This window comes from Psittacula echo (genome assembly GCF_963264785.1).
Source record: "Psittacula echo genome assembly, chromosome: 3".
Classification (NCBI taxonomy): domain Eukaryota; kingdom Metazoa; phylum Chordata; class Aves; order Psittaciformes; family Psittacidae; genus Psittacula; species Psittacula echo.
In genome coordinates this window covers 11,424,298-11,438,983 of record NC_137736.1, presented here as the reverse complement: position 1 = coordinate 11,438,983, position 14,686 = coordinate 11,424,298, and the positions used below count along the sequence as shown (strand labels likewise).

The 14,686-nt window shown below is 45.8% G+C and overlaps 1 protein-coding gene across 2 annotated transcripts in view; it reads right to left on the bottom strand.

Moving 5' to 3' along the window:
• The window catches only part of LSAMP (limbic system associated membrane protein), a gene marked incomplete at its 5' end in the record, with an annotated part of 299,786 nt that overhangs the window by 18,959 nt on the left and 266,141 nt on the right, over nucleotides 1–14,686 (bottom strand). For both annotated transcript variants that reach the window (XM_080613825.1, XM_080613826.1), the window contains 3 exons: nucleotides 2,225–2,373; nucleotides 3,297–3,417; nucleotides 7,184–7,318. In XM_080613825.1, coding sequence (XP_080469951.1) covers nucleotides 2,225–2,373; nucleotides 3,297–3,417; nucleotides 7,184–7,318 — 405 coding nt within the window. The remainder of the gene's footprint in view (nucleotides 1–2,224; nucleotides 2,374–3,296; nucleotides 3,418–7,183; nucleotides 7,319–14,686) is intronic.

The following is a 14,686-nucleotide window of genomic DNA, read 5'->3' as shown; positions in this document are numbered from 1 at the left end:
CAGGGCTTATGCTGCTTTCTTTATGAGGCTGGATTCCCTTCACTCATTTCCCCCCTGATTTCTTAACCTTAGAAATACCAGCTCCGGTCTGCCTGAATTTACGTTTATTTCTCTCTCTTTGTCTTTTCCGCACTAACTAGAAGGAGAACAGAGATTTCTGAAACAATAGGAAGCAATTGCACACTGAAGAAACAGGGATTAACTAAGCAACAAAAATAAAAATTAGAAACAGTGCACTGAAAACCATCAGATTTCTCTGCACCTCCATTCTTCTGGCTCTTATGTTTTCCAACATAAACAGGACTTGAATTTCTTAGGTGAAAACGATAACCAAAATCCAACACCTTGAAAGAAGGAAAGTTTTCTTCATACACATCAAAAGAGGACTAAATAGGACGCTCTCTGTTGCAAGTTATCTTTTATAGTTGCCACATTTCCTCCTGGAATAGTCAACAGCAACTTGGTAAGATCTCCCTGGGTATCTTACAGGTTCTGCGGCTCATTTTACAACCATGGGTAAATCACTTCTTCACTCTGTACCTTAGTTTCCTACTGCAAAATGGTGCTAATAACACCCCTTTCTAAATAACTTGTGATGTTAAAATATTCGTCGCTAGCAAATCCTTTGAGATCCTTTGAGGTGAAGTTCTGAAGTCATGCAAAATGCTTCTCCAGCAAAACCAGCCCCCCAGCTAAAGTCATGTGTGCACACATACATTATTGAATCTCGTCTCATATTTTGTTTCAGTGATGCATTTCAGCTCATCTGTGTAACAGGAACCGAAAGAGAGGGCCAAATTTAGATTTCAGCCACAAATAATGGATGCTAAACTTAGCGTTATATTAATATCAGCAAGAACAAATCTGGAGTATTTGAAAATTGTGTTCCAGATTGCTGCCCGAGGATTTTATTTGAATCTCACGACAGTCACAAGACCAGGGTGAAAAGACTTTCAAAGTCTAAATTTGCTTTGTGTGCTGCAACGCTACGGGAAATCAAATATATGTTCTTTTATGGTAATATTTGTTCTTTAGAAAAGAAGTCCCACCGAATACACCCAGATTTGGCAAAACTTCAAACTGCCATGAAATGAATCCAGAGGTGGTAAACAAAGAATGCCAATGGATTTATCCTTTTGCACTACATCTGTTAAAACATAACCAAACCAAACCATTGTTTTTCTGATGATTATTCTGACCACACAGAGCAGAAACTGGACTAAACTGCGTCACATGCTAAGACTGCTTTACACAGCTTATCTGTTTTTCTGTTTCAAAGGACATGCAAGTCATGGCCTGAGTGTTTTAATTCAATTTGGGACTGTCAGAGGAACACAGCCCTAAGTCACTTTTCTGTCTCTATGTCCGTTCGTGTGAGGGGGTCATTCCGCTGCAGCCTATTTCTTGTGGCAATAACAATGTGCGATCCATGTTGAGCCCAAGTTTTGGACCTGGAATTGGGAACTGTGTTTTGAATACACCACAGTGTGTACCTGTGCCTGGGTGGTAGGTGAGGGGCTCCTTTAGGGTCAGGTTTGAATCAGCTGCACAGTTCAGAACCAGCAGATAACCCTGCTCTACACTTTGGTCTAGTCCCAGCTTCTGGCTGTTTACACTTACTATGACCAACTCAGTAATTGAAAGGTAACAGAATGAGATTTTATTCCATATTTCATCTGCTGATTACCTTTCCCCCCATGTTCCCTGCGGTATGCCCCGTTAAATCATTCTGTCTTTTCCCACTTCTTTCCCTTCCACTTTCAAACTCATTTCTCTTTTTCTTGACTCTCTTGTTCTCCTCAGGCTCAGTGGCTAGTTCTCTCCATCTCTCTGAATTACTTGTCATTTCTCAGCTCTCACAGACCCTCCAAGCCCTGACCTCTGTCTCCTTATTAAAGGGGCTGTCATTCTGAAGAGGTTTTTGTTTCCAGCTTTAAAACAAACATGTTTTTATTATTTTAATGAAATCTGACTTCAGCAAAGAAAGTCAATCAAAGGGCTTGACTGTAAACCTTTTAATTTGGCTGTGTTTGTGCTTCATGGCAAGTATGAACATGTAGGTATCTGAAGCAGAGCACTGAAAGCCAGTTCAGTGCTGGAGGTTTGGAGGAGAGTGGGGATGGCAAGCAGATGCTTTCCTGAGTTTTGGTCACTGTGTGCTTCCTACACAGCCTGGTCTTTGTGAAGGCGATCAGAACCTCCCCTCACCCTTTCCCATACTTACTGTAAAGGTATAGGCTGGCATTTGTGACTCCCAGCTTGTTGGCAGCCACGCAGGTGTAGTTCCCATAGTGTTCCTCAGTGACGTTGGCCACCATCAGCAGAGACTGGGTCCCCGTGCTCTTTATCTCCAGACCGTTGGCGCTGTTTATCCTGGGAAGGCAGGAGAAGAGGTGTGTAGTGCAATGGCAGTGGTGTGTTGGGAAGGAAATTGCTGCCCAGCAGGCAGTAAACCAAAGTCGTTCAGCTTAGCTGGCAGGTGTGCATGGAGGGAGGCAGGAAGGAGATGTGAGAAGGAGGAGACAAAAGAAGGCACTGATGGAAAACAGGAGAAGGGAATGAAAAGAAGGAGGAGTGCAATAGGGTGAAATGCTACCAGAGAAGCAAGAAAAGGCAAGGAACAAGAGGAAGCCTTTCCTCAGCACCAACTAACGCTTGGAAATGAGCACACCATGGCCATCTGAGGGCCTGTCACACTTGGCCAAGAAGTTTTTAGTGAAACACATCAATTTACGTGTTCCAATACGTGCATATACCAAAGCTGAGTCACCCCCGAGCCTGTGCATATTGGTCATGTCAAAAACTAGAATAATAACACAACCTTCTCAGGTACAAGGGACAGATCCCATTTCTCTATTCATTTTCTCTCATACACAAACCTGAGTAGCTCAGGTCACATAGATGGAGGAATCTTACACCTCTGCAGCTCCTTTCCTTACATGAAGGGCACCTAGAGGGCATTACCTACTTGGAGACTAACACTGCCTAGTTTCTGTCTGTATTATGGTCTATTTAATGCATGAACATCATCAGGAAGAAAGCACTATTGATATCTTAATTGTGTATTGGCCCATAAATAACTTAAAGACATGAGCTCCATACTCTGCGTTTCCTTCAGCATCCCTAGCACAGAGAGGGATTTCCTCCTCTTGGCTCTGCTGAGTCTGATGGGACCATCATGACTTTCATGGTTTGTGAAGAGTAATTTGTTTGAGGAGAAGAGCTGGTGAGGACCATAGGTGGTTCCCTAAGGATCTGAAAAGGAGAGGAGGGGAGAGGTGAGCTAAAGGTCTTACCTGGTATCATCTCTGTACCACTCGAAATCAGGTGTGGGCACTGCTGACGCCTCACACCGGAGTAAGGCTTGTCGTCCTGTGGCCGCTTCATTGCTCTTGGACTCTGTGATGGTGGGAGGGTCTGCAGGAAGGAAATACATGGTCACATCACACACTTCCATGTGGAATAAAACACTGATACTATGCCAGGGCCGGCTTCTCATGCAAACCATCCGGGCCAGTGGAGGCCCACAGCTCCCGCTTGCAGTGGCAGATGCTCCCTCTGCTCCTCTGGAGAATACCTGCTCTTTGAACTGTCTCTAATACACCACGTTAGCATCACTCCTTATGCGTGCTTCTCTTCAGCAATGCCGAATAAAGTGCTGTCATAAATGCACAGGCATACACAGGCACAGTTAAGGTTAATGATGGACTTCTGCAATTTATGAATATTCACCTATGGATCTCTGGTTCACATGTGCTCATCAGAAAGAAGACTTCATCAAGGGTAAAGGAAGACAGCAAAAGTAAAAGCAATAAAGTAGGAAGCTAACACTGGCTTGAAAAATATTTTCCATACCACCTCTGTTGTCTACTGTAAAAACTATAATAAGAAAGGAAAGGGCTGAGACAACAGGTACAAGATAAATACATTCATGGATTGAAAGGGAAGAGCTTTAGCAGGATCTGTGGGTGTGCCTTTGAGAGCCAGACCACTTGTTGAGACACTCTTCGGAGGTGTCTAAGGTTATAAAACCTGCCCAGACCTTCCTGGATATCATGCTTCCTCAAAGGCTCCAAGAGGGCTTGCTTGTGGTTGCTCTGGGTAAAGCTTGCCCTCAGCCCAGCACAGTGCTCCCACCTCTTCTTACTTTGAAGCCTGGTAGCTGCTCCATGGGCAAATATCAGTGTGCCCCACTGGAGCTAAGTCTCAAGGCTGGCTGGGTGGCAGAAGAGTAAGCACCAGCACCTTCAACTCCAGCCCCACATTCAAAAAGTTAAGTGCCAAGCTTTACGTGTTAGAAGGCAGATTCTTTAACACCTGTTTGCTGAGAGGGATCAGGGAATAAGTGCCTTGTTTCTCATCACAAATACTTGCATACCCTGAGATTACGGGGCTGCAACTCAGACAGCTACAGCTGAGACCCAGTTACCATAAAGCACACTCTGCATTTACAGAGCACAGCTCTGCTCCCTGTATCCATCCCAGCACCGAAAGGCCAAAAAAGGAATCAAAATGGATTGTCTCAGTCAAAGAAAAAAATAGTTCTGTCTGGAAAATATATGGGAAGAAGCTTGTTTGTGAGCACGTTAACCATCTCAGTGTGATCCCTTTCCTGACCTTAATCGGGATTTTATGCAGGGCTTTAGGGATATTGCAGTGCGCCCTCTAACATCATAAATATTAATAAGTGTACATAAATAGGATCCTACATTCACAGGCTGTGGGTTCACGTAAATATTTTAATTTGGGAAGGAGGAGGGGTGATAAAAGGATAGTGAAGGTGATTTTTTAAGCATCCTTCTTCGATTTTTTGGTTCGAGCTGCAGCGAGACAAACCTTTTCCATTTCACTGGAGCCAGCACAGAGGTGAGTCACTACAGGAACAGGCGCCTTTCTAGGGGCCTAGAAAATGACCTCGGCAGGCCTCTTGCTCTTGCCCAACCATAGACCCCCTCCTCGGATGTTTAAAGGACAGAGACCACAGGGATAGCCAGGATGTACCTCAGCCACCACCGCTCCTGTTAGGGCACTGCTGCAGCTCTCTCCCAACAGAAGTGCAGGCACTGAACTCTTCTTGGGAAGCAGCCACTTTGTGTTTAGCTGTGTGCTGCTGGGGAAGCCAGGAGTGGGTTTCCTTCAGCTCTTTTCCCTCTCCAGGCCTCAGTTTCCCTGTTTGTGATGTGCAAGGGCCATTACTCGGGAAGCCTGAAGGTGGTAGTATGAGACCAAAGCAAGGAGAGGATGCTCTCTCTTGCAGTCCTGGCTGACTAGCTCTGTGCTCCACAGTAGGCGGGTGATAAGAGATGGCCAGGCAGCTCCCGAGGTTGGGTAGGTCCCATTTTTCGAACTTACTGCAGTTTTCCCACTTTCTGCTGCTTGTGGTGTAGTTTGAGGAACCAAGATAAGGAAAGATGTATGCAAATGTCTTGCTTTCATTCCCCAGAGCGGACTGATTCTGTTTTCCTATGTGTGGCCCTCCTGACCTCTTAGATTTTTTCCCTTTGTTTTGAAATAAAAGCTTTGTCCTGAAGGAATCTCTAAGTTGCTTACATTACAAAGCAGGCCACACGATATTACAATACTATATCACATTATATTTTCATATATTCCAACAGTAAAAACATTTAAGATCTTACTGTAACATAGTTATTATGAGTTGAAACTAAGTCAAAATCAAGCATTCTGACTTGATGCAAACCATCTGTTTCAGTCACGTTAAAAGCATCATTGAAACTTATGTTTCACAGAAATATTTGAAAATATTAATTGGTTCTCATGGAATGTCTTGGGTTCACAGACTCAGCCGGTTTTGACAGGAAAAAATCCTCAGCAGTTTTAGTGCAGAAAATCTGTTACTACAGTTTCACATCAATGCCAAATCTGGCCCATGAAGCAGCCGGTATTAAATCACTGCCACCCACTATCTAAGGGAGTTACAACAAACTCTGTGCATTCTGAAGATGCTGCAGGGAGCCTATAACCTTGACTTCTGAGTGAGACAGACAAGTTGATGTGATGTGATGGCCCAAAGGGAAAGAACGAGACAAAGAGCAAGATTGGCATTAAAAGGTGTTATATTCACCTTTTAACATGCTAGCAAATTAGACTGGGTTGGGCTGAAACACTTGCTGCCATCAGGTGTGTGCCCTAACCCACTCTCAGGAGTGCTATTCATGAATCAAGGCCATGCATATGCACCCTGAAACATGTCTAAGCATCTCCAGTTTCAGTTTAAGTTAAGACTCTGGTGTTTAAACTGGAGAAGGTCAAGAGAGGATTCTTCCATTCATCCATCCCTGCTGCAGCGGTATTAGCCTCCAAGCACGGAAACAGAGCAGGGAGATGGGGATATTCACTTTAAATCACTCCAGTGCTAAATATGAGCAATATAAATACAGAGGTGGACACAGACACATGTAGGATTATAAAAGTAATGGCCATCTGAAATATCTTGTGTCCATGTGAGAGGAGCACGCCAGCAGAGTGAAATTAAGCCCGTATGGGCGATGGGATCAGTGTCCTACTCATACAGCTATGGATATAAGCCTCATAGCTAACTGTGCCTGTCTGTGGTAGACTGCCATATCCTTTGGTCAAGCGCCTTTCTGCATTGGTGCACGGAGGGTCTCTGAGAGGGCTTTATGCTAATGACCTAAAATCAGCACAGAAGTCAAGGTTTTGTACCCTCTCATTAACACATGCCCCTTCCACACATGACCCCAGACCCCCAGGCTGTGATACCCTTGGGCTGTGATCCCCATGTATGCATTGCTGAGATTGCTGGGTGCAGGCAGGCGTGTGTTCACTCTGAGCTGGCTGAACCCTCCCTTATCTCTCTTTGCTGCCTTGCTGAAGCTTCTTTTCACGCTACTCTTCTCCTAAATATCAGTGAGTGAAAACAAGGCATCGCCAGTGTTTCTGAGGGAAAAGGCAGGGGCAACTCACAGCTCCTCTCTTTTTGTCTCTCTTTCTCCCCTTTTCTTTCTTTTCAGATATATTACCAGGTTTAAAGCGCAAACTATCCCCTATGATGTGTCTGACTGCAGATAGTTTCTTCAGCATCCCTCTCTCCCAGTTCAGATCATATAATATAAACCCTGATAAACCCATATTTATCGTAAAGTCACCCCTGCCTGTGGGCAAAGCTGTCCCTGCAGACCCGTTCCTGTTGTGATGTACTCACAGTTCACAGTGACCCGGACTTGCTTGACGTCTGCTGAAGCAACCTCATTGGCAGCTTTGCATTCGTACTTGCCCGATTGCTCTCGCGTGATCCCTAGGATCTCCAGATACTCTTCCTCGCCTTCAAACTCTCTGCCTGATAGGACAGAAAAATACAGATGTTAGGCAATGAGATTTGGGAAGCCGCCTGCTTAATCGCTATGGAGGAACAATCACAGCACGGATTCTGCAAATACGTAACTGTCATGAACAATTCTGAAGTTATTTCAGAAGCCGTATCAGCAAGATAATAGTGTTTAATTTAGTTATGGAAAACTTGGGTTCTGGAAATCTGCAAAGAAGCATGTACATGGTACCAAAGCTTTGCATCTCACGGCCTGGCCAGGCCAAGCAGCAAAATCTCTACAATGTAAGACTAGAGTAGGTTCACTGTTGTGGTGGCCAAGTATTGGGGACGAGAAAAGCTGGTTTAGGGCCAGATGGGTCCTCAGATGTAGTGGTGTATCATTAGCACCCTTTTCTCCATGGCAAAGCTGTCTCTCAGAACAACCAGCACACTGACTTGCCATTGATCAGATCTCGTTAAACACGGCCAAACTGAGAAAAACAAAGTGTAAACTAATCTGCAGAGACCAATAATCATCACAAATCCCTGATCTACTGTATATACGCAATGACATATTTAAGCCTTGCTGCCTCGCTAACGCAGTTTTGAGAGCTGTGGCTTGACCATCGGGGTTACAGCTCGGGGCAACACTCAGGGGAGGGCTGTGGCCTTGCCTTTAATTCACTGTGTGACCTTGGGTGAGTCACTCCCTCGCTCTCCCTCTGCCAACTGCGGCTAATAGCCCCCTTCTCCCTCCTGGTCAGAGAAAGGCAGTGAGATTAATGCATGTAAACCACATTAGAATAGCTGCATGAAAAGCACCAGAGAAGCGTGAAAATTAGGAGTGGTGTATCTACCCTCTTCCTTCAGGAAGCAAACTAAATGCTTTTCCTGGAAAGAATCTGAACTACATTAGCAGCAGTGCAAAGGGAGATGTTTCTCTCCTCCGGGAGGGCTGCAAGCAGTGGTCTGCAGCATGCAAAGCCACAAGCCCCAATTGCGTGCCTGTGTGTGTTCAGAGGAAGCATCCCCTAGTCCTCAAAAGGCTTAAAGCCAGATTTCAAAGCAAAACAAGAAAAGGTCAGCTCACAACGGCTCCCATTCAGGTTTCTCAGAGAGTGGCCAGGTTTTCCAAAGCAACTCTCTGCCCAGAAGACATTTTCAGTTCGATAGGTGCCAAGCACTTCTGAACCTCTGCTCACTTCGTGTATGTGCTTAGAGTTGATCGATGGAGTTCAAATAGTGCCTGTGAGGACAGGACTGCTGTCCTTGGCTCTGCGACACTGCATGGAAGCAGTGGGTAAGCCCCGTCTCTGGAGCTCAGGCTGCAGTGAATCCCATCACACAGGCGCAGGCTTGCTGCAGTGCATTGGCCAGGTCAGGCTGGTGATGCTCGCAGCATGCATTTCCCTTCTGCATCAGAGGCAGGGACTCCAGCCTCTTCAGAATCTGCTCACAACTCTGTCCCTTACACAAGTGTTTTTGCCTTTTCTATAGTTTTTCTTTTCCCCAGGCAATTTTCAGAGCCATTCTAGGGGAAAACCACCCGCCGTCATGGATGCTCAGCGTGAAAACAGCAGTGTACGTATTAAACTCATATAAAGGCAATAAAGACAATGTTTCCCCTCTCTTTCAGTGGGGCTGTCCAGCAGTCCCTTTTCCAGCTCCTACCAGATGTTTAGGTGATTGGAATTTTCATTGCTATGTCTAAGCCTTATAACTGTTGTGATCCAGTTCTCACATCCCCTAACAGTCTGCCAAAGGGCTTTATTGCACGGTAGTAATGTATTTTACAGAATAGGGAAGCAAAGTTGGCTCCTGATGCCTAACCAGTGCTCCAGGACACAGGTCTGTGCATTGGGGCTGATACTATGGAGTCTCGGTGCAGAACGAAGCAGGGTGGGATTTTCACAGGTACTTTTATCGCTGCAACTCATGAATATTTTAGGGAATCTTCACCCCTGTAGGACCAGGGTTAGGTGAGTCATAGTGCTGGAAGGGACTTCAGTCACCATCCAGCCAATTTCCCCAGCCTCAAGGCTGGACACATAGGTCACGTCAGAGAGACAGCCATCCTCTGCCCTGCAGCCGCTCCAGACAATCTGTTCCTGTGCTTTGCTGTCCTTACCACTGGAGCAGTTTCCCTGAAGTTTGACCCGAGCCTCTCTTGCTGCAATTTAAAGCTATTATTTTTGTCTTAGCCACTACAGACAAAAAGAACAAATCATTCCCTCCTTCTCTGCAATAGCCTTTTATCAACTTTTAAATCACTTATGTTCCTCCCTCAGTTGTCATCATTTTTTTCCCCTCCTTTCTTTCTTTGGCTGAACATTGTCAGGGTCTTTCAACCTTCCTCTGTAGGTGAGGTTTTTTTAGACTGTAGATCATTCTTGTTCCTTGCTTTTAGACCTCTCTGACAAGTTCGCATTTTTCTGCAAGTGCAATACCCCAAACTGAACACGGAGTTTCAGATGAGCTCTTATCATGGCTGAACACAGGTGAAGGATTGCATCGTGGCTTCTGCACTGTGCTGCTGTCTGCACAGCCAATATATTGTTTGTGTTCTTGCCAAAGCATGATTCATTTTTGGTTGGGAACTCTTTTAATTCCCAGATCTTCTTATCACATATTGCTACCTGCTAATAATGCTCTTTGAAAATCCCACTCCCAATTTGAGCTGACAACCAACACTTCCTTCCTTTCACAGCAGCGCTCCCAGTTGGTAGGTCAGCCAGTTGACTGGAAAGTTAATCAGACATCAGGGAAAGACTCACAAAGAAAAGGTTAAAACATAATTTGCCTCTGCTTTGCAAATCATTTGCTCTGCAGTTCTGCCTTGTTTATACACAGGGTTCATTCCAAGTGGGACTTGCTTCTCCTGCAATTTGCCCTTGTCACAAGACTGTCATCATAATGAAAAGAGGGTTGAGGGTGACTTAACCAGCTCTAATGGAGTGGCACCCTCATTAAGGGTGCTGTTAATTCTGTCTGTCAGAGAACCACATCAGTGGAGCTCCAAAGTGTCTTACAAGGGTACATACTTTCCTAAGGGAAGATGTTTTTCAGCTTCTCCCTTGCATATGTACATGCACTTAAAGTCTAAACCATGTACCATCTCCAGCAGGAGAGCTTTGATAGCTATGGACAACCCTTCTCAAGGCATAGAATCACAGGATGGTTTGAGTTGGAAAGGACCATAAGATTACCCAATTCCAGCCCCCTGCCATGGGCAGGGGTGCGTCACACTAGACCATGTCACCCAAGGCTCTTCCACCCTGGCCTTGAACATGGCCAGGGATGGAGCATTCACAGCTTCCCTGGGCAACCCATTCCAGTGCCTCACCACCCTCACAGAGAAGAACTCTTCCTTATATCTAACCTGAACTTCCCCTGTTTTAGCTTGAACCCATTACCCCTTGTCCTATCACTACAGTCCCTGATGAAGATTCCATCCCCAGCATCCTTATAGGCCCCCTTCAGATACTGGAAGGCTGCTATGAGGTCTCCACGCAGCCGTCTCTTCTCCAGGCTGAACAGCCCCAACTTCCTCAGCCTATCTTCATACGGGAGGTGTTCCAGTCCCCTGATCATCCTCATGGCCCTCCTCTGGACTTGTTCCAACACTTCCATGTCCTTTTTATGTTGAGGACACCAGAACTGCACACAATACTCCAAGTGAGGTCTCACGAGAGCAGAGTAGAGGGGCAGGATCACCTCCTTCGATCTGCTGGCCATGCTCCTCTTGATGCAGCCCAGGATACGGTTGGCTTTCTGGGCTGTGAATGCACACTGGAGCCAGCTCATGTTCATTTTCTCATCAACCAACACCCCCAAGTCCTTTATGCAGAGCAGGGCTGCTCTGAATCTCTTCTTTGCCCAACCTGTAGCCGTGCCTGGGATTGCTCCAACCCAGGTGTAGGACCTTGCACTTGGCACGGTTAAACTTCATCAGGTTGGCATCAGCCCACCTCACAAGTGTGTCAAGGTCCCTCTGGATGGCATCCCTTCCCTCCAGCGTATCAACCGAACCACACAGCTTGGTGTCATCGGCAAACTCGCTGAGCTTCTGGTTTGCACAGTGGAGCTCTCTGGGAATGAGTGGAAGGGAGGACTTCTGTTTCAAAGGGCATGCCAAAGTCATCAATAGGCCTAGTCAGCTCCTCATTCCCCTGCTCCAGCAGACACATTCAACCTTAACACTTCAAGGAAAGTTTCTGTGACAGTCTTTTGCTGAAACAGTGGTAGCACTATTCTTGTCCCTGCACTGGTGACCTGTTTCAACCCTGGGCATCAACATCTTGCTACAAGACCTCAGCTACTCTCGTGTGCAAGAAAGACCCTTTTGCTTGCAGCCCTAACTAATGCAGCCCTAATGTACTCTAACAGCACATTAACCATTTGCAACAAAAAGCATTTATGTGAAATTGAGGTGTCATAGTACAGACCAGGGAGAGGAAAGATGTATCACAGCGTGTTAGAAGAATGTCAGGTTGTGATATCTTGCACAGTGCTGTAGAGATGTTTTCACTAATTCACATTGGCAGCCAGATTAGGTGAGTCATATCAACTCTAACCTCTAAGGCAAAAGTGGGGCAGGGGGAGCAGGAACAGAGTTTTATACATCGAGCAAATTTACTAATGTTTCTGAGCAGCAGTCAGCTTTGGCAGGGAGCTGATGGCTGTCACTATGCAGTTTATCAAAGCGGAGAGAGAAAAGGCTTGGACAATGTCCTTTGGTACAGATAACAATGAACATATTCTATTAGGTGAAGAGAGGGACTGCCAGCTCCTAGCAAGTGAGCCGCTCCATTTCCATTAAGAGAAGACGTTTGCCTTGAGCATGTTATCCAGGGATGAAATCCTGACCTTACGGCCAGACCTTCCTCGCTGACAAGGGCTATCTTCTGGCTGCATTGTCTGGTTCAGTACAACTCCTTCCTAGTGAGGGCCTTTCCAGGTTTCCTTACAGAGATGACTCCTCGTGCAGCACAGCTCTTCTCATCCCAAAGCATACCTTCCCAAAGCAACCTTCTTCCCTGCAGGATTTTTGCCTTTCACATGTTCATAGCTAGCCTGGTTTGTTGCTGCAGCCCCATTAAACACCTTCTTGCCAAGCTGTAACTCCTTAACTCTGCCCTAGTAAAACAGAAAGAGAAGCTTTCTGCTCTGGAGGCTGGAGATAGAGACTATGAGACTTGGAGGCTTGACAACCAAACCAACAGGGAACGACCCCGAGTAGAGAGAGCCAGGTGTTTGCTGCTGCTCCGAGCTGGCAGAGCGCTTTCTGCAGAGGGATCTGCAGCAGGCAGCTTTGATGTGTGCAGGAGGAAGGCTTTGAAGGCCCGCTTGCCTCAGCCACATTTCCCATCCCCTGGCTTCCTAATTGGACACAGTAAAGTAAATAATGAACCCAATCAGCAAACCTGCTTGGCAATTCTAGCCTGCTGGCAAGAAGTCCCCCTTTCCCTGACTCTTTGGAGATGGCCTTGTACAGCCCTATGGGCTCTGTATATCATTCCCTGCTGACATACACACCTGCCCATTCTCAATACCTATATATTTTTATATATATATGTTTATATAAGGATACATATTTTATATATTATATATTTTATATATATATAAATCCCACTGCTGGGCAGAAATTGAGACTGACACGCATCCATATTTATGGGTCCTACCCACCTCCACTCAAACGGCCCCTTCACTGCCACACACTGTCACTCTTTCCTCAAAAACTAAACTCTTCTTTCTAAAAATGGCACACAGGCAGATGAAACACCACTTGTGTGCAGATGGCTCTTTCAGGTAGGCAAAGGATCAACAATGCTTTCAGCCTTACGCTTTACCAGAGGGGTCTTTCCCTTCATGCTCTTGTTCTTTACATCTCCACATGGGAAGTTAGTCTTGCAGGGTGGCAGCTACATTCTATAGTCCATAGAATCACAGAAAGGTTTGGGTTGGAAAGAACCTTAAAATCATCCAATTTCAGCCCCCTCCCAGGGGCAGGAAAGCTTCACACTAGACCATGTCGTCCAAGGCTCTGTCCAACCTGGCCTTGAACACTGCAAGCAATGGATTCTGCTCTCTCCTCTTCTGTTTGTGCGTCCAACACTGGGCTCCTTCTGGTGCAGAAATTCCTTCAGCTCTCTTTTATTTCTTTCTTTAGTACTGTTGTGGTCTAAACTAAACTGAAGTTCAGACCCACTGAAAGTATCTGTTTGCATTTGGTATGTGGAGAAAGAGATTAGATACCCTGCGTCTGTGTTTGTTTTCCTTCTAAGCCTCTTTGTAGTTGTGGAGAAGGGAGAGCAGAAGGGGTTGTGCATCTTTGTTGGGCCCTCCTCTGCCTCAAACAAGATGCAAGGAGATAAGAAAGATTGCAAATCAATAAATGCCATTTGAAGTTTTTTTGTGTGTAGCAACTTCCACTGCTGAACTGCAGTTTTTGTTCTCTCTGCACTCTCTGTTTGTTGTTTAAGGGTTTGCTCACCTAACTTTCTTCCTTTCCTCCTTCCCTCTGCACCTTACATTCCCCAAGAACAGGCTTCTGAAAGACAAAAATAGCTGAGGGAGCCTTTCACATAATTTTTTTGTTTTACCTCCAGCTGGGATCTTTATTTAGTTTTTTTTTTTTAATTCAAAACTTTGAAGATCTCATTTATCAGCCTCTGCCTTTTCAGCCGTCACAGATTCCAATGAGCTTGGCATTTTTTTTCCTGTCCCTTAGTTGAAGAGCCTTGTTTTTAGCAAAGAGATCAGTGGAGAGCAGCAGATGGTGGATGAGCAAAGGGAATGCTACAGTGAGGAGGGAAGGCAGATAAACTAGTGTGGGACACGGGATGTGGTGAGAATGGGGAAAGCTTGAGAGCAGGAGGAAAATAGATGGAGGATAAATAGAGGGGGGATTAAAAGAGGAACGGTGCTGGGAGACAGAAATGCAAACAAAGTGAGATTCTTCAGTGACTGAGATAAAGAGTAAATGGTAGTGAGCTACTGACAAGGAGAAACGGACCGAGACAGAGCAAGTGAGAAAGATGTGAGGCGAGACGGTGGCAAACAGGGAGATGTATGGCATAGAAAGAGGCACAGACGCCCCTTGTGTAAAGGGAGCCATGAAATAACAACTGCCAGAGGGACGGGAACAGAGGGGTCACATGCAGCAAGGCAGTAATTACTGTGTTTAAGCAGCAAGGCACAGCAGGGTATTTATTGTTTAAGCTGGCCTCATGCCTCCCATGCCCTCAGGTCTGTAGCTATTACACATAAACCAAAAAACTAGTGCGGTGCCAGGGAAGGCTCTGGCCTGGCTCTGGCTTCATGAATGAGAATGAGTCAGATAAGGAGGAAACACCCTGGCATGGTTTCCCCTGGTGTTCATGGGACTGTGCTCATCAC